Here is a 20136-nt window from a genome sequence, read left to right as displayed (position 1 = left end):
TTTAACATACTACTTCTCCGCTGCGAAGCGCGGGTATTTTGCTAGTATATATATATATACATATATATATATATATATATATATATATATATATATATATATATATATATATATATACACACATATACACACATATTACAATTGTTATAGTTCTCTTTGTATACCACGTTGTCAGTTCAGCACTCCGGTTGTAATATGACCAAGCCGTGCAAGCACACTCTTGAGAATGCAATGTATAGTTGTACAGGAGAAAAGCAATCTTGCCTCAAATCAATGGCAACCTTTTGTAGGTCTATGAACTTAATTTAAACTTTAGGTTTACAAGGTACTTTGTTTCCGACGTGCTGCGTACACACAAGAGAGCGGCTCACGTGAACTGACTGATGTTGCGATGTCCACGGCTTTATTTAATGTTAGCTAAGACCCGGCACTTGTGTAATGAATGTTTTCTTCAGTGCTGTTTGGGGCTCTTCCTTGTTTTCAGTTCACGTGATTACGTAGCAGGCGTGATGACGCGATACGCGACTCCGCATCCTCCATTACAGTATATGGACAAAAAAGAGGTTCCAGTTATGACCATTACACGTAGAATTTCGAAATGAAACCTGCCTAACTTTTGTAAGTAAGCTGTAAGGAATGAGTCTGCCAAATTTCAGCCTTCCACCTACACGGGAAGTTGGAGAATTAGTGATGAGTGAGTGAGTCAGTGAGGTCTTTGCCTTTTATTAGTATAGATATACAGTACTGTGCAAAAGATTTAGGCAGGTGTGAAAAAATGCTGTAAACAAAGAATGCTTTCATAAATGGAACTGTTAATCATTTATTTTCATCAATCAACAAAATGCAGTGAATGAACAAAAGAGAAATCTAAATCAAATCAATTTTTGGTGTGACCACCCTTTGCCTTCAAAACAGCATCAATTCTTCTAGGTACACTTGCACACAGTTTTTGAAGGAACTCGGCTGGTAGGTTGTTCCAAACATCTTGGAGAACTACCACAGATCTTCTGTGGATGTAGGCTTCCTCACATCCTTCTGTCTTTTCATGTAATCCCAGACGCACTCGATGATGTTGAGATCAGGGCTTTGTGGTGGCCATACCATCACTTCCAGGACTTCTTGTTCTTCTTTACGCTGAAGATAGTTTTTAATGACTTTTGGCTGTATGTTTGGGGTCGTTGTCCTGCTGCAGAATAAATTTGGGGCCAATCATATGCCTCCCTGATGGTATTGCATGATGGATAAGTATCTGCCTGTATTTCTCAGCATTGAGAACACCATTATTCCTGACCAAATCTCCAACTCCATTTGCAGAAATGCAGCCCCAAACGTTCAAGGAACCTCCACCATGCTTCACTGTTGCCTGCAGACACTCATTATTGTACCGCTCTCCAGCCCTTCGACGAACAAACTGCCTTCTGCTACAGCCAAATATTTCAAATTTTGATTCCTCAGTCCAGAGCACCTGCTGCAATTTTTCTGCACCCCAGTTCCTATGTTTTCATGCATACTTGAGTCGCTTGGCCTTGTTTCCACATCAGAGGTATGGCTTTTTGGCTGCAACTCTTCCATGAAGACCACTTCTGGCCAGACTTCTCCAGACAGTAGATGGGTGTACCTGGGTCCCACTGGTTTCTGCCAGTTCTGAGCTGATGGCACTGCTGGACATCTTCCGATTTCGAAGGGTAATACGCTTGATGTGTCTTTCATCTGCTGCACTAAGTTTCCTTGGCTGACCACTGCGTCGACGATCCTCAACGTTGCCCGTTTCTTTGTGCTTCTTCAAAAGAGCTTGAACAGCACATCTTGAAACCCCAGTCTCCTTTGAAATCTTTGTCTGGGAGAGACCTTGCTGATGCAGTATAACTAACTTGTGTCTTGTTGCTGTGCTCAATCTTGCCATGACATGAAACTGTCTTCCACAACCTCACCTTGGTAGCAGAGTGTGGCTGTTCCTCACCCAGTTTTAAGCCTCCTACACAGCTGTTTCTGTTTCAGTTAATGACTGTGTTTCAACCTACGTGTGACATTGATGATCATTAGCACCTGTTTGGTATAATTGGTTGATCATACACCTGACTATAATCCTAGAAAATATCTGACTTTTTGCAAGTGTACCTATAAGAATTGATGCTGGTTTGAAGGCAAAAGGTAGTAACACCAAATATTGATTTGATTTAGATTTTTCTTTTGTTCGCTCACTTTGCATTTTGTAAATTGATAACAATAAACAATCATTATTTATATTTCTGAAAGCATTCTTTGTTTACAGCATTTTTTCACACCTGCCTAAAACTTCTGCACAGTACTGTATATATATACTAGCCAACCCGCGGCGTACCATACGCCGCATAATCAGGCCGCTTTTTTAATGATTTTTAAGCACTGGGAAAAAATTAACATTTGAAAAATCCGGAGGAGAGGGGAAGGACGCCCATTACGCCCCATTCGTCATGCCGGTTGTGTGGATAGCGCTTTGAGTACTGAGAAAAGCGCTATATAAATGTAATGAATTATTATTATTATTATTATTATGCTAGTCTGCTGATTTCTCGTTCAGTAACTTGTGAGTAGTGATGGGCGGGGTGAAGCCTTGAGAAGCATCAACACGTTTGAAGCAATTGTGTCGGAAATCGTATAGAAGCTTCGAAGCATTTGACACTCACCTGTCACGTGATACCTTCTGGCCATTTTCATTAACGTTACAGAAACTTATGATACACTTCAATGACGTTTGTTAAAAGTCGTATTGCTTTTATTTTTTCGTAGCTACAGACTGACAACAAAGAGAAGGGTTCGTCAGTAGCTTCTAGTGTCTGATGTCTAAAAAATATAAATATAACTAATGCCGACAGGCAGAATGCACTATACAATAGCAAGAGTTCAACAAAATAAGACGCCTCACCTCATGCATTCCCTGCTCTTTCAGTTAGTATTTACTTTTGCACTGTATCATTATAATCGCTCCTGTTATTAGTATTATAATTAACCCTGATCTTTTCTTGAGATCACATTTAATAGCCTTAAATGTTTTGTTTGGTCTGTCTTAATTAAAACGGAGTAGACAGAAAATAAAGGTTTATCCCTGTACTTTGCCATGATATAGGTAAGCACATTTGAGAATGAAAATGTGAAATCCTTAAATCACAGATGTCTTTATTCGATCAAGTATTAAAATCTGCAGTGCTTCGAAAGCTCGACACAGTGTCGAAACCTTAGTATAGAACGGCCCATCGCTACCTGTGAGTCACGTAGAGTTTTGATTGTTGTTTGCGATTCTGGCCGCTTTTCACGTACTGAGTTCGGGAGTCACAGTTGAGAAACAGTTTTTTAATGTCTTTTAAGCACAGGGGAAAAAATGAACATGTGGCCTGGTGCGTTGTTTAACTGCCTTGTGGCGGTGTAGTAGTACGGCTGCTTTGCAGTAAGGAGACAGTGGAAGATTGTGGGTTCAGTTCCCGGTTCGTCCCTGTGTGGATAGCAAATTATCCGCGACAAACAAACTGTTTTACACGCTGCAAACCAATCCGCGCCGCTTTTTCAATGTTTTTTAATCCTTCGAGTTGCTAATTAATAACACCCACTCACTCAGCTTGTGTGAAAAAAATGCGCCCGTTCTTTCATTATTTTGTTGCAGCCTATCAAAGACTTGGTGATCATGTTTTGTAGACTCAATATATATTGGCTTTTCACTCAGCGCGAGGGCGCGCATTCATCTCGGATTATTACATCTTGCTAGACTAATCTGCTACACGGCTGCGTTTGAAAAACCAACTTATCCCGGATGAGTTTCACCGGCATTAATGATTAGGAATCTGGTTGGAACAAAACCCTGCAGCCACAGGGGTTCACCAGGACCGAGTTTGGCAAACACTGCTGAACAGTGACGAAACCGACTCAGGTGAGGAGTGGGGGCGGGCAAAGTGGTTGCAGCTATTGATTATTCAGTGTTATTTGCCTGGGTGTCTGATCTGCTCAACAGGATTATAAATAAAAGGAAAACAATGTGAAGGCAATGTCACAGGTGATCCTGTGGTATAGCGGGTCCACAGCTCCCCTTCAAAAGCCTATTTTTAAATAAATAATCATCGCACTCACAGTGTAGACTCATGCTTCGGGCATTTCTCCCCTGTGCAGTGTGTGAGTGAGTGAGGAGAGAGAGAGAAAGCCGGTACGTTACAGTGAGCGAGAGCAGGCTCAAAGGCAATGTGTTCCTGTGGTATAGCGGGTGCATAGCTCACATTGAAAAGGCCATTTTTAATCAGGCGACTGACAGTAGTGGAGTCAGGCACAGTGAAGGTCAGCTGTAGAGAGAGCGTCTCAACTGTTGCAGGGCCTGAAGCAGGTGAGACGCTGATGAAAAAGAGGCACAGGGCTTATTGATTTTTAAAGACTGCTTCCTTCATTGTGTTTTAACTTCAGTTTTAAAGGATTGCACGGCTCTCTCTTGCACTGCCTGTGTGTGCCTCTGTCCCTCTGTGGCGCTGCCTCTGTGTGTGTGTGCGTGGCTCTCTCTCACGCGCTGCCTGTGTATGCTTCTGTCTCTCTCTGGCGTTGCCTCTGTGTGTGTGTGTGTGTGTGTGTGTGTGTGTGTGCGTGTGTGGCTCTGTCTCTTGTGCTGCCTCTGTGTGAACCAAGATTCCACTGAGGTTGACTAATGAAAAGTCAACGTAGCTCAGAGCTGCAAGTGGAATGTGGCACAGACAAACAGAAATGACGGCATGTTTTTCGAGGCGTCGCATCCCAGTTGGTGGGCGTGACTGTGATTTTTTCGTCGTATCCAATGGTCTAAGAGTTGGTGGGCGTGGCTCCTTCCTGCGTGCGCCATTGGCGTCTTACTTGTTGGCGGTTTAGTGAATCCACGCCCCTTCTGGCGTGCTTTCCATGGTCGGCTACTTGTCTCCTGGCTTAGTGAATTATATAATCCACGCCCCTACCGCCGTGCTTTCCATGGTCGGCTACTTGTCTCCACGCCCCTTCCGGCGTGCTTTCCATGGTCGGCTACTTGTCTCCTGGCTTAGTGAATTATATATATAGATATAGATATATATATATATAATATAAAATATATGTGAATTTCCCCTTGGGATTAATAAAGTATCTATCTATCTATCTATCTATCTATCTATCTATCTATCTATCTATCTATCTATCTATCTATCTATCTATCTATATATATATATATATATATATATATATATATATATATATATATATATATATATATTGTCGCAGTTGAGGCCCCTATCAACCTCTCGAACCCTCAGGTACCACTCCAAACACTGGGTAAAAATCCAATTATTATTTATTTTATAATAATGTACACAAAGCACCCTCCACTCCACACTACTCATACAATCAATAATCAATACACTATAATAACCAATCCTCCTCTCTCAGACGCGTTGCCACCCTTCCACCCAGCTCAGCTCAACGTCTGGGATTTCCTATAGTCCTTTTATAGTCCTTGACCTGGAAGTGTTTTGCCCTCTCTGTCCACGTGACTAGGAACAATTCCAGGTCATATAAAAACTCCACTTCTTCACCCCGGAAGCACGTCGTTCCTTCCGGTCATGTGTTTATGACGCACTTCCGGGTTATAGGGCACATAGCACTTTGTGAGCCTCCCTGCAGTGACTCCTGGTGGCCCCGACGTTATCCAGCAGGGCTGTGTATTAAAACTCCATAGTCCATGATGCCATGCTGGAACTCGAGGCATCCCTATGTTGCAGGTAGGGCTCCATCCTGCGGCTTGGAGGTGTTGGCCGGAATATATGGCCAGCAACCCCTCACATATCCCCCCACTCAGCGAAGCACAGTGGGGTGGAGCGTCCAGCCCCATGAGGGATGTCTTCCTCCAGGAGGATCCGTAAGACGGGCCTTGGCTACGTTGTCTAGCTTCCCCGGAGAACCTAGGGGGAATGTTGCAACGGATATCCCTGTGATCCCCTGTCCTCAGAGGACAATTTCGCCATACGTGGCCCGGCCAACGACAGTTATAGCAGGTTCGCCTTCCTCCCGGTTGTCTTCCTCTGCGAGACTGGAAACACCTCGGGAACTCTGTCAACTCCATCCTTTTCTCCGCCAAGGGAGGTTTTATGGCCGCCTCGGTGCTCTTGGCTCGTTTTTCCACCTTGTCAGGAGACCCGCGTTTTATTTTGGGGATCTCCTGCTTACTCTGGAGCTTGTGCACAGCTTGGGTGTCTCTGTTGGAAAAAGAGAGCTTTTTCGTATTGTACGACCATCCTGTTTCGCCATCTGGGAAAAGCAAAGGAAAGAGTAAAGGGTTGGCATGTGGCGATGTATTTGACATAAATGACAAAGCATGTTTTGCCTTTGAGCATACACGAATATCTACTCTGTCTTTGATATCTCCGTCTTTCGAAAGTATTATCGCTGACAATTCGTCACATGTGGATTTATTATAAATGCGACTGTGATCTTTCGGATTCATATAGACATCCAAGAAAATGTCTTTGTCCGTGTGTTGCTCCTAAATCTCGTGTAAAGTGCAATACGTTTGGACGTATGGATTTGTATCCATTATTGGCTGTATAATATCTATTACATCGGATCGTTTAACTGTTTCAATCCCATGTTGCATTGCTTCTCTGTGATCATAAAGATACACCTGACCAAATTGTGTTTTTTTTTTTTTTGTTTTTTTTCCAAAATTAAATTTGTCATAGCTGTAATTGTTGCGGGAACACAGGTCCTCATAGCGTATGGTCCATTATTGTGTAAATCATCATTTTGTACATTGAATAATGCTAACGCGAAACAATTATTGTAGATGCGTATATTTTGCTTGTAGTGTTTGTTGATTTCACTTTTCCCTGATGGCAACACGAAGTAGACAATAGACAAGTCTCTGAATTAAACTTTAAAGCCTTACAATATGATACATACTTCTGACATATCACCTATGTCCATATATTCAATCTCTTTTTGCTGTTCCGTTATTTCACCTAGTAAATATTTTCTGTTTGCACGAATGCTGTGTTGTTGTTGACACTTTAAAATTTTAGTACTGTCATATTTTTGAACTTGCTCTGCGTGTGTATTGTGCCAAGGCTTTTTGTGAGCCTTATGAATTCCACTGCTTTCATAATCTGTAACCTGCTCTGCATGTGAATGGCACCAACATTTTTGAACGTCTTTATGAAGTTCTACTGTGTGTTTTACTCTTTGTCTTTTATTTCTGACCCCATTTGGACCTGCATGGTTTTCAATTCCACTTGTTCTGGGCTGAATATTACTTTCCTTGCCTACGTCACCGTCTCATGGGAACATGCTTCCAATGGATGTCTGTATGACATGACTTGCCCATGACTTGACCGTGTTGTGGGAAATGAAAGTGTCTCTGCCTCTCTGAATTGTCTGTCTGTCTCTCTTCAGAATATCACATCTCGTCGCAAGATTTTTTTTCTTATAATAGAGAGATTTGTTGATTTTGACCTCCACTTTTCACCCATTTTTAAGGATTATTTATGTTCCTGCCAATAGACAGGCCAGGTGAGAAAATCAGGGAGAGTGTTTATCAGGTAGTCACAAGCTACCATTTAAAACCAATTATTGTCAACCAGTTTCAACCATTGTCCAACTCTGCCCTAATTTGTATGCTTGAGTGTGTTGGCTGCTTAGTGTTGTTAAGTTTGACTTGTTTGTATGGAACATTACTTGCTTTTAAAAATTTCAATAAAATGTTCAAAAAAATAAAAACTCCTAACGTGCTTTTGCCTGCTGGTCCGGGCTGACACCATATCTCAACAGGACCTCAGCTTTCGGTTAATTGTGCTACGCTGCATCCTGCTTGTCAAGGTCATAATAGGCCCACTGATCTCATCATCTCAAGAACAGCGCCAGAATCTCTGTCCACTCTGTACTCTTCCTTTGATGACAGGTAGCAGTACACTCAAATACTAGAAAGAGAGTCTCAATATCGTCATCAAGGTGCAGTGGTAGCAACACATGAGACAGCCCCAACAGTTGTTCCTGCTGGAGAGCATTATGTACTTCTGCCTCAGCAAACAGAGTATATTTTTCCCTAACTTGGATATTCAATGTCTGGATTTCAGCTGTCATGGCTTGCATGATGACCCCAAGTCCTGTTGCTCTGTCATTTACCAACATTTGTAGATCTTGCCGACTATGCCATTATAAGAAAACCACAGTTATAAAGAGTTGGTGCACCCAGAGGCAAACTCTGTATAACTGAAAACAAAACACAGGTTATAAACTTGTCAAAAAGAAAGGAAATGTCTTCACAGAGTTAAATGACTGACTCAAGACGGTGGCAATAGGGACTTCTAGCAGCAAGAGGCGGGTCCAGGTGGACGGACACAGTAAATGACGTCTAGGGTGGTAAAGTCATCAATCTTCCAGTGTGAAAAGGAAGAAGAGACACTAGATGTTAGTAAATAGCGCCAATTTGTGTTCTGGTGGGAAATTACCATCACCCGAGCCTTTAACACGAGAATTACCAGAGTCTACGAAAAAACTCATAGATCCGGCCCACCTTAAAACCGTTCTTACTTCTCTTTTGTCTTCTAAATGTGCTGATTAAGAGGAGCAGCAAGCTGCCGGCTATTCCATCCCCCACCGTCGCAGAATGTTCACTAAGTTTTCCCAGCTCGTGCCTTGTTTGATTATCTAGGAGTGACTGAACTGCTGGAGTTTTAGAATGGAAATAATAGATCGTTATTTGGAACACACACATTTCATGTGTGTTCCGTTTCTACAGTAATCTGTGTAAACACATTTTTAAAACAGAAACTTTTTTTTCATATTTTAGTAGTAAATGACAAAATGTAGGCATATACTATATAATGTATGAAGCCTGAAGTCCAAAGATCAAGTAAACACTTTCACAAAATGTTCAAGAAAAAGACAACAGCTTCAGTGGTGACCCCACTTTTGAAACAAACTTTTGAAACAATAACAGCCTTAAGTCTTTTGGGATAAGTATGCACCAGCTGATTTTGCCTATTTTTCCCAGGCAAAGTTCCTCAAATTGTTCAGATTAGTTGGATGACATTTGAGCATCACAGTGTTATAGTGTAACTGAGTATTACATTGAGATCAGGGCTTTAACTGGACCATTGTGTGACATTCTCCTTCTTGTATTTGACCCAATACAAAGTTTCTTTGTTTTTAGGGTCCTTATTCTGCTCAAAGATGATGTTTCACCTAAGTTTCAGTTTTTTCTCAGATTGAAACCGGTTCTCTTGCAGTGTTTGCTTGTATTTAACACCATCCATTTTTCCTTACATTTTAACCCAATGCCCAGTTCCTGTTGCTTAAAAGCAACCCTAGAGCATGCTACCTCTCCCGCTATCCTTTGTTATTGGGATGAAGTGGTGTGGTGTTTTCAAAGTAAGGTTTTATTACATTTGATATACCACATGTATCTCTTTGAGCTAGACTAGACATTTCTTGCATAAATTTTATTTTGCAGTTCTCAGGCAAGTTACTTCCATGCGTTATGTGAAACTCTAGAGATGCTGTTACATGGTACTCTGTGTAATGGATCCTTTTGTGCTGCTTTCCCAGAAAAGTGTTATGCAGAGCTTTTCATTTGATTGACTGCTGCACCTTAAATCCAGTCTCAGCCACTGAACTCTGAAGCTCCTTCAAAGTAATTGTTGGCTTCTCCAGGGATGCTCTCACAAATTACTATTTTGTTTGAGCAAAGGACAAACCCCCCCACTTTCTACTCAGCATTTTGATGGTTTGATGTAGCTTTTGCTTCCTAATAATTAAACCAGCAGTGGTCACTGAAACATACAAACACTTGGATATTATTTTGTACCCTTTTTTATAATGTATGTCTCTTGACTTTTTTAGGAATTCTCTATAGTCTTCATATTCACATCAATCCTTCAGACTCAAAACCTGAATAATGATACCTTAACTGTGGACTTTTTGCCCAGACAATATGACAGGTAATGATTTACTGAAGGAGACCAATATTAAGGCCTTTTGTTTTAATTAGGGACTTCTTTTTCAACTTTTTAAACTTAAGAACACTGGGATTAAATTCTTAGGCAGACAATATACAGTTAGTCATCGACTTACGACCTCTGTGTCCTAAGACCATTCAACTTTCAACCGTTACCGCGTCTCACGGGCAACAACCGTTTTCACCTCTCTAGCTCCGTATGCTGTGACTCATTCATCTTGATCGCAGTTTATTACCTGCAGTGGTTTCTACTACATTTAGTTACCTTTGTATTACAATTAGGAAAAAGGCAATTGATCTTAACACAAAAAATGAAGGTGATCAATCAGTATGAGGGAGGAAAGAATGCGATCACATGTGACGTTAAGTTATCCCATTGTAACCAGTGTTCACCATACTGTACTGCTGCGCTCTGGCTTTGAATCCGGTTAACCTCCGAAGTTTCTGCATTGTGACTCATAATGAGCCACTTCGTGTGAACCGTCATGAAAGGTTAACAAAACCACACTGAACTCCTTTTATCTGTAAATGTTTATTATTAACAAGCTGAAATGTTAAAATGGAAAACATAGGACTGCTCAAACTGTGTTTGTACTATTCCTCCTATCACAGTAAACACTGGGAGAGGCTCACACTGATGATGTAACATAACACAGACAAAGAAATGACTCTTGAAGCTGTTAAAGGTTCAGCACCCATGTGAGCAACAGTAATAACGAAACAAAATAAAATAATTTACCGAAAAAAGAAAATCTACACATTGTGCTAAGAGTGATAAGTAAAATGTGGATGTAAAACAAATATGACTTAAGGGACTTATCATACAGTACTATACATACGGTCAGGTTTGAATACTTATACTGGTACGTCTAGATCTACTTACGATTGGTCCGTCAGAACCAAACCTGGTCATAAGTCGATGACTACCTGTACTTCCTTTTATATTCTTAAGATATTTTTCTAACACAAAACCATGCCACGTTAATATATTAATAATTTTGCAAGGGCACTAATATGTTTTTATACAGTGTGTGTCCGTGTTTTCTTGTCCTGCCAGAATCATCATTTGTACTTCTATAACAAATTAAGGTAGCTCAACAAGTTGGAAAAGGAATAACAGCAATTTGTGTATATCAGTTGCGAATTCTAGGTGGTACTGTTGCCCCTTAAAATCAACAGACAGACACACAGAACAAAAGTTAAAAGCACCAAGAAGATCTTTAATCTCTTTTCTTCTCTCTTCCTTTAAACGGTGTTCCTTAAGCACCACAGCCACAACAATTAACAATAATAATAATCACAAAAAAAAAAAAATCTCTCTTCTCCTCCACACCTCCCAGTAAGCTTTTTTCACTTCCACCCGACTCTGGCTCACTTGCTGTGTTCACAGCAGTCCTTTATATAGTCCTTGACCCGGAAGTGTTTCTGTTCTTCCTCCCACATGACTTGCCAGCACTTCTGGGTCAGATGGAGAATTCCAGGTCTTTAATCAGCCCAGAAGTACTTTGGGGCTTTCGTTCTCATGACTTCCTAATACGTCCGGGATATAAGTGAAGAATGACTCCCCATGCCCTTTACAGCACACCATGGTGGCCCCCACAGCACCCAACAGAGCTGAGAAACCGAATTCCAAGTTCCAGGATGCCCTGTGGGCATCTGGGGCACTGCTACACTTCAGGGGAGCTGCCATCTAGTGTTTTGGGGAAGGCAGTGTCCAGAAGTCACTGCCTTCCCCCCTCCTATTACAGAGATGTCTCGGCCGGGCTGAGCTGCCGGCTATCTCTCACACAGTTATAACAGACCCATGCTCCGAAGTTGGCTGTGGTGTATTTTAAATATTTTTCCATTCAATTCTCTTAGCAATATCTTCTTTTTTTCTGATGCTCCCATTAGGGGTTGCCCCAGAGGATCGTCTTCCTATCCTCTGCATCTTGCTCTGTTACACGCATCACCTGCATGTCCTCTCTCACCACATCCATAAACCTTCTCTTAGGCCTTTCTCTTTTTCTTTTGCCTGGCAGCTCTATCCTTAGCATCCTTTTCTCAATCTACCCAGGATCTCTTCTCTGCACATATCCAAACTAATGCAATCTTGCCTCTCTGACTTTGTCTCCAAACCATCAAACCTGAGCTGACCCTTCAATGTACTCATTCCTAATCCTATCCATCCTCGTCACACCCAATGCAAATCTTGACATCTTTAACTCTGCTACTTCCAGTTCTGTCTCCTGATTTTGGTCAGTTCCACTGTCTGCAAACTAATGCTTACAAAACAGCAACTTTTTCATCTGTGATGTGTGATACAAGTATAAAAATGGTTTCCCTTTCAGTATGTTGAGACCACAATTGAAGTAGCGTATCTTCCTGAAGCAGACTTCCTATAGATAAAACATAGTTTTCCCGTTATTAACTATGTATGCAGGAGGTATCCCAATGGCAGGGGACATCTGTAGTCACAATAAATAAGGGAGTAATATTTTTAGGTAAGTAATTTATGTGCAGTAATGCTAAAACATAACCCGTTAGTGCATAAGGGGTTAATTATTGTAATCCTTGATTTAGTGTAGAGTTTCTTTCTATGTAATATACTATAATTAAAATGCTACATTTTTAATTACCTTTCATGCCAAAGTGTTTTTCTATTGTAAAAAATGCACAGTATATGCCAACAGTGATATTTTTTTTCTATATATCCAAATATGGTATCTTTAGCTTTTGGTTGTTTAACAAAGTATTTTGTTTAATGTATGTGTATTTACAAATTTCAAGTGTGATTGTAAGTTAGTCTTTTGATATGTTTCTAGGATTACCATTCTGTCTTTGTGAACGATGAAGTGCCAGATTGGGATTTCAATTTTAAGGTAATTCATTATGTGATTGTGAGTATTTTGCAGTGGGTAACAGATATTGCTTATAATAAAATCTTAACAGTCCTTTAAGATGTTGCCGTAGATATGAAGTTTGTATATCAGAATTTCAGTTTAACTTGTATTAATTACTGTTATTTGATGAGTGATTAGTCGTCAGTATCTTTACATGTGAGTTTACTTAGTGTATTAGTTGTCCTTTTCCAGGTTTTCAATATATATGTTAAATATTTTATGGAAAAAATGGTTTCTAAAGTCTCCAATAAGTAATCGTGAGCATCTGGATTCATGAGTTAATATGTATAGCATTGTATTATTGCTGCAAACACTGCCACTTAGTAAACTTATTTTTTTCTTTATACTAATTCAGAAAACCCTTTTTCCATAAGAGTTGGTTAGGGAGAAAGACATTTTTGTGCAACACATCTTGAGTAGTGTGCCTCAAGCATTTGCACATATGGATGGCCTTTGTTATTTTCTGGAAATATATCTAATAACTTTGGTCATGAGAAGACTGGTGCCAGTGCAAATTCTATGACATGTATGCAAAATACCCTCTTGAAAATTAGGTAATATTAAATATATACAGACTCTAAAACTAAGGTGTTTTAGGAATATGTTCCACTGTTATCCAGAACGAGAAATTAATGTTGCAGCCAGTCTCTAGACATCTCCATATAGCAGGATTATACAAATAAAAGAGAACAAACTTGGTAAACAGTGATTAATTAAAACAAAAAGTACTTCTTCTGTACAAGTAAAATGCCTGTTGGGTACTACTGGTTTGACATTGTGTCTAATGAGCGGTTGCTCACAGAGTCCTGAATGAGGCACATTACCTGCATTGTGAGGGACCGTCAGTTATGGCACTACGGTCATGTATCGTGATTCCCCGAGGGTGATCCGGCTCTCAGGATCCTCATTGTTGAGGGCCTGAGCAACTGGACCAGACCAAAGGATGCCTACATTAACACCTTGCTGTGGCAGACAGATGGTCATTTCTGGAAGGTGGGACTGGGTGGGTCTGCCTGTGGGGTTGCCAACCAAGATCCCGAGCTGTTTCATCGTGTGGTAGGTGTGGCAACATTCTGTACCAGTGCATGCCCTCTGACCTGAACTGACCTGGTACACATGGGGAAAATATTGAAGAAGAGCAAGAATGAACAAATAAATGAAAAAAGTCAGAATTAGCATAAGCCACCCTAATTTGGGTTGTTGATGAAAAATGGAATGATTTACTTCATGAGGTAGAAGTATGTAATAAACAAGAATAGTTGTGTCAAATATTTGAAATATTAAAATGTATGCTTCAGTTTTTTAAAATCTAAATATTCTTGATAGAAATGTCATTTTCCCCCCTCTGATACAAGTCCATAGAGAGTCAGATCCCTCGTAAAAGATGAAAAGTAAAATATTCATAATCAGTGACTAGGCAGTCTAAAATGACATCCCACATGTTTCTGTTTGAAATTTGTCATTTTTAAACACTGGAGATGGCTCTTAAAGGTCTAGGACCACCAGCAAAAAATCAAATATTAAATATATTATCATATTCATGATCAGCAACCACAAAGTAGTATTAGGCTACACTCAACCTGCCTTTGTTACCGATCCCTATTTTTTCAAAGTTTTGTGAATAGAAAGTAACTTTGACCTTTCATAACCACTATGGTTGGTTGATGTGGCATGCACAACTTCAGGTCCTTCTAATTAGGGCTATAGTACTCCAGTCCAGAGTTGAAGATGTGTGTGTGTGTGTGTTTTGTTTTTGTTTTTTTGTGGTTCTCTCAGACTTGCCTTGGACTTTAGAGTATTTATGCTTGGACTTGGCTCTTGGTCTCATGAAATAATTTTTTGTCTCGATCCAGTCCAGCTGCTTGTACAGAGTAATGGGGATTGTGGAAGAGAGGTGAAAAAGAGTGTAGGCAGGATGGAATGGTTGGAGAAGAGTGTCAGAAGAATTTGTGACAGACGGGTATCAGCAAGAGTGAAAGGGAAGGTCTAAAGGATGGTAGTGAAACCAGCTATGTTATATGGGTTGGAGACGGTGGCACTGACCAGAAAGCAGGAGACAGAGCTGGAGGTAGCGGAGTTAAAGATGTTAAGATTTGCATTGGGTGTGACGAGGATGGATAGGATTAGAAATGAGTACATTAGAGGGTCAGCTCAAGTTGGACGGTTGGGAGACAAAGTCAGAGAGGCGAGATTGCATTGGTTTGGACATGTGCAGAGAAGAGAACCTGGGTAAATTGAGAAAAGAATGCTAAGGATAGAGCTGCCAGGGAAGAGGAAAAGAGGAAGGCCTAAGCATAGGTTTATAGATGTGGTGAGAGAGGACATGCAGGTGATGGGTGTAACAGAACAAGATGCAGAGGACAGAAAGATATGGAAGAAGATGACCCGCTGTGGCAACCCATAACGGGAGCAGCCATAAGAAGAAGAAGTTGGCTTTGCTATTTCTTTGTGCACTTTCACTGCAGTTACTATTGTTACTTGTTAGAATCACCGTTAGGAATATCCAAATTATTTCCATGTGTTGTTTGCCATGATTGGTAGTCTCACTTTCTTTGTAATAATTTCTCATCGTTATCTTTAATTGGAACCATTAGCTAGGAAAAGTGTTTTATATCTACTTAGTTTCTTTACTTGAGTAAAGCCCTATTCAGACAGGATTTATTATACACCATTGTGCTCCTTACCAAACGAGCCTGTAATTACTGAGGTGTCCTGCTCACGGTGTATTTTATATGTTATGTGTGCAATATGACATACTAGATGATCAGAAATAATTCTGCCACAACCCTGCTTTCTTTAACATCAGCTATAAATGACAAAAATTTCTTGGGAAAAAAAAATTATTGTCCGTATTTAAAATACTTGTTTAGCTTTCAGACGTTTACTGCACAAAATGTGTTTTGTCACATGAAATACTGATTTTCAGGAACTCTTTATCAAACCTTAAAAGACATAGCGGTTACAGGGCTGCTGCTGTCTTGCTTAAGCAAATGTTAAAGTGAATCCTTAATCACATACTACCAAACTAAATAGAATGTCAGAATAGCACGTGAGGTCAATGGTATGCGGGCTACTTTCACATTGTACTCAGGGCGGTGGGATGCAATCTCAGATACATCCAGCTACATAAGCAGAGATAAATGGATAGCTGTGGAGACCTGATCCACCCTAATGGATGCACTATGTTACTAAAATAAATCTTTAAAAATATTTTTTTTTCCTTGGAAATGCTTTTAAGGCCATACCTAATACAGGTATGTACAAATACAATAATTAAATCCACCAAGCTCTAAACAACTCAAGTGTGTATTGCCTGTCTTTAAAACAGAAGAGACACACAGTCCTGGGTGGGCCTTAGGGAGATGGGTAGAGAGAAAGGACAGACTGTTTTATTTGCACATTTATATTTCAAAAATATATTGTTGTTTGTGCTTGTTTTTTTTTATTTTTATTTTTTTTTTTATATTTTAGTAAAATGTTTGTCAAAAGGAAAGCAGCCTGGATCATTTTCAGTGTCCTAGAACGTTTTAGACTATATAAATAACAAGGAAAAATTCTGTATTTACTTGTACTGTTGATGCTTAAGTAAACATATATTGGATACTTTCAAACTTGAGTAGTCTTCTCATTTACAACTTTTATTTGAGTAATTGTCTGGAAAGGTATCTCTACTTTTACTCAAGTATGGCTGTTTGGTACTTTATACAACACTGGCCAGGCAGACTGCACCGGCAATCTCACATCTGATCATTTAAAAACAAGAGAATTACACTTGAGTGACAATTGGGGTAATACTTCACAAGTGTTTATGACTTTGAATTTTTGTTAGTCATAAAACTGTTGATAATTTAAATTTACCAAGTCCTGCTCATTAGAAGACAGGTCTCTTGAACGGTCCCTAAAAGCACACCAGGTTAATCTGTCCTTCCATTTCTACAACCGTGGCTTTTTTATTTCTAATAAACACAGTCACTGCACCTGTAGTTTGTTTTGATTGAATTGTCCAATTCTTCTTTGGATTTCCATATTGCAAAAACTTGCAAATCAACAATATTAGGTGGATTCAAAAATGTTTTTGCCAACTAGCTATGAACTAGTGTCCATCACTATGCAGATTATTTAGTCATGAAGTTTGTGTTTTTTTTTTTATTTTTTATTTAAATAAAGCAATGTTTCAGTATTTTGTAAGAGTGCAGATGCAAAGGCTAAAATTGTTAAGTTGAACTTTGGTAGGGCAAAGAACAGATGCAGCAAAGTCTAAGGAGGATAGACTGGGATGAGCTTTTAAGTGTGGAGACAGTCATGGAGCAGTGGAACAGGTTTAAAAATGTTTTACATGTAATGCAGGACAGATGCATACCTAAATTTGGAATTAATAAGATGTTTAATAAAACTACACAGTGGATTAATAAAGATTTTTAAAAGAAGCTGCAAAGGAAAAAAACTACTTTATAAGGCATACAATACTAATGACTGCAAAGTGAATTGTAGAGCATATGAGAACATGAGAGCAACCATTAAGAAGGATATCAGGGAGGCTAAAAGACAGTTGGAGTGGAATATAACAGATGAGGTTAAAGAAGACCCTAAGAGATTCTTTCAGTATTTTAGTAGTAAAACAACAGTCAAGGAGGAGGTGAAGTACATCAGAAATAGTAAAGGGGAATTAAAATATACAATTAAATAGCAGATACCCTAAACTTACATTTTTCTGAGGTCTTCACAAGTGAGCAAATGGATAACCTCCCAGAGGTAAACGGAACTACTAAGAAGATACTGAGGGATTTGGAAATTGTAGAGGGAGAAGTGCTGCTTAGATTTACAGGCTGAAATCAAACATATCACCAGAACCAGATAATATTTACCCGGGTGTTCTTAAGGAGGCTAGAGAGTACATACTGTATATAAACCCTTGACACACATTTTCAGGAAGTCATTGCGCACGGGAGAGATTCCAAAGGACAAGAAAATAGCATATATCATCCCGTTATATAAGAAGGGTGACAGGGCAGATCCAAGCAACTATAGGCCGTTAATCTTAACATGCATCACAGGAAAATTAACGGAAGGAATTATTAAGGATAAGATTGAGCAACACCTGCCGAGGACAGGAGTTATTAGGAACATTCAGCATGGGTTCAAGAAGAGGGAGGCCGTGTTTTACTAACATGCTGGATATGAGGAGGCAACAAAAGGATATGATTAAAATGGAGCGTATGATATTATTTATCTTGACTTTCAGAAAGCATTTGATAAGGTGCCACATGAGAGGTTGGGCATCAAACTAAAAGAAGTGGGATTTCAGGGTGACATTTGTAGATTGGTGCAGAATTGGCTCAGACACAGGAAGCAGAGGGTGATGGGATGAGGAACCTAAACAGAATTGGCTAATGGGTCTCAAGTGTTAGGGCCACTGCTCTTTTTAATATACCCTAGGTTCTTGTCTATAAGCCGGACTCATGTATAAGCCGGAGACCAAAAATCATACGAATTTTTAAAATAAAATCGTATCATAGATAAGCCGGACTCATGGATAAGCCGAACGTACTATAACCTGTAACTAATAGAAGGGAGGGAGGTCAGTGGTCTCACTCGCACCCATTTAATTTCTTTAAGGGGGGAGAGAGTGTGAGATATTGGCGTCTCTCTCACTCCCTGCATGGCGCGGTTGGAGCGGCCGGAGCGCGTTCTTTCTGCTCTGGGCGTCGCCGAGTCAACACGCGCGTGTAGCGGTCATTTAAATTGTGATTTTATATGTAAGCATATTTAAATATATATCGCGGATTTTTTGCTGGTTCGCGGATTTCTGCGGACAATGGGTCTTTTAATTTCTGGTACATGCTTCCTCAGTTGGTTTGCCCAGTTGATTTCATACAAGGGACGCTATTGGCAGATGGCTGAGAAGCTAGATTGCTTACTTTTCTCTCACTCTTGCGCTGAACTATCTGTGATCCTGATGTATGGGGATTGAGCAGGGGGGCTGTTTGCACACCTAGACGATACGGACGCTCGTCTAAAAATGCTGAAAGATTATCTTCACGTTGCTATCTTTTGTAAAGCTGATTCCTGAAAAGACATGCTGCACAGTGCTTCGCATACTTAAAAGCTCGAAGGGCACGTATTGATTTTTGACTGAAAAACAAACTCTGTCTCTGTCTCTCTCTCTCTTCCTTCTCCTGACGGAGGGGGTGTGAGCTGCCGCCTTCAACAGCTTTGTGCCGCGGTGCTTCGCATACTTAAAAGCCAAACAGACATATTGATTTGTTTGCTTCACTCCTTTGAAGAAGAAGATATGCTTGCATTCTTTTAATTGTGAGACGGAACTGTCATCTCTGTCTTGTCATAGAGCACAGTTTAAACTTTTGAAAAAGAGACAAATGTTTGTTTGCAGTGTTTGAATAACGTTCCTGTCTCTCTACAACCTCCTGTGTTTCTGCGCAAATCTGTGACCCAAGCATGACAATATAAAAATAACCATATAAACATATGGTTTCTACTTCGCGGATTTTCTTATTTCGCGGGTGGCTCTGGAACGCAACCCCCGCGATGGAGGAGGGATTACTGTATAAGCCGGATTTATGTATAAGCCGATATTCTATTTTTTCATTTTCACAACTTTTTTCCTTAGATAAGCCGCGGCTTATAGACAAGAACTTAGGGTATATAAAAGATTTAAATAGGAATATAAGTAACAAGTTTTTTAAGTTGGCAGATGATACCAAGTAGGTGGATTGGCAGATAATTTGGAATCCATTAAATCGTTACAAGAAGGACTTGGACATCATACAGTCTTGGGCAGATTTGTGTCCGATGAAATTTAATGTTAGCAAATGTAAAGTGTTACACATAGGAAGTAAAAATGTTAGGTTTGAATACACAATGGGAGGTCTGAAAATCGAGAAAACACCTTATGAGAAGGATTTAGGAGTCATAGTGGACTCTATGCAGTCAACTTTCCAACAGTGATCAGAAGCCATTAAGTTGACAAACAGAATGTTAGGGTATATAGCACAATGTATGGAGTACAAGTCCAAGGAGATTATGCTCAAGCTTTATAATGCACTGGTGAGGCCTCATCTCGAGTACTGTATGCAGTTTTGGTCTCCAGGCTACATAAAGGACATAGCAGCTCTAGAAAAGGTCCAGAGAAGAGCGGCTAGGCTGATTCGATGGCTAAAGGGAATGAATTGTCAACAAAGATTAAAAGAGCTGAGCCTTTTCAGTTTAAACAAGAGTTTAAAATTTTGAATGGAATTAGTACAGTGGATTGAGACTGTTGTTTTAAAATTAGTT

General features: G+C 39.9%; 1 protein-coding gene across 1 annotated transcript in view; it reads left to right on the top strand.

Annotated features, from left to right (window-relative positions):
• Positions 1–20136, top strand: part of rnf17 (ring finger protein 17) — a 234783-nt gene that overhangs the window by 197083 nt on the left and 17564 nt on the right. Inside the window, exon 18 of the mRNA XM_051926656.1 lies at positions 12766–12822. Within this exon, the coding sequence (XP_051782616.1) occupies positions 12766–12822 (57 nt within the window). The remainder of the gene's footprint in view (positions 1–12765; positions 12823–20136) is intronic.

The sequence above is a fragment of the Erpetoichthys calabaricus genome, chromosome 4, assembly GCF_900747795.2.
Source record: "Erpetoichthys calabaricus chromosome 4, fErpCal1.3, whole genome shotgun sequence".
Classification (NCBI taxonomy): Eukaryota; Metazoa; Chordata; class Cladistia; order Polypteriformes; family Polypteridae; genus Erpetoichthys; species Erpetoichthys calabaricus.
This window is presented reverse-complemented; position numbering and strand designations above follow the sequence as displayed.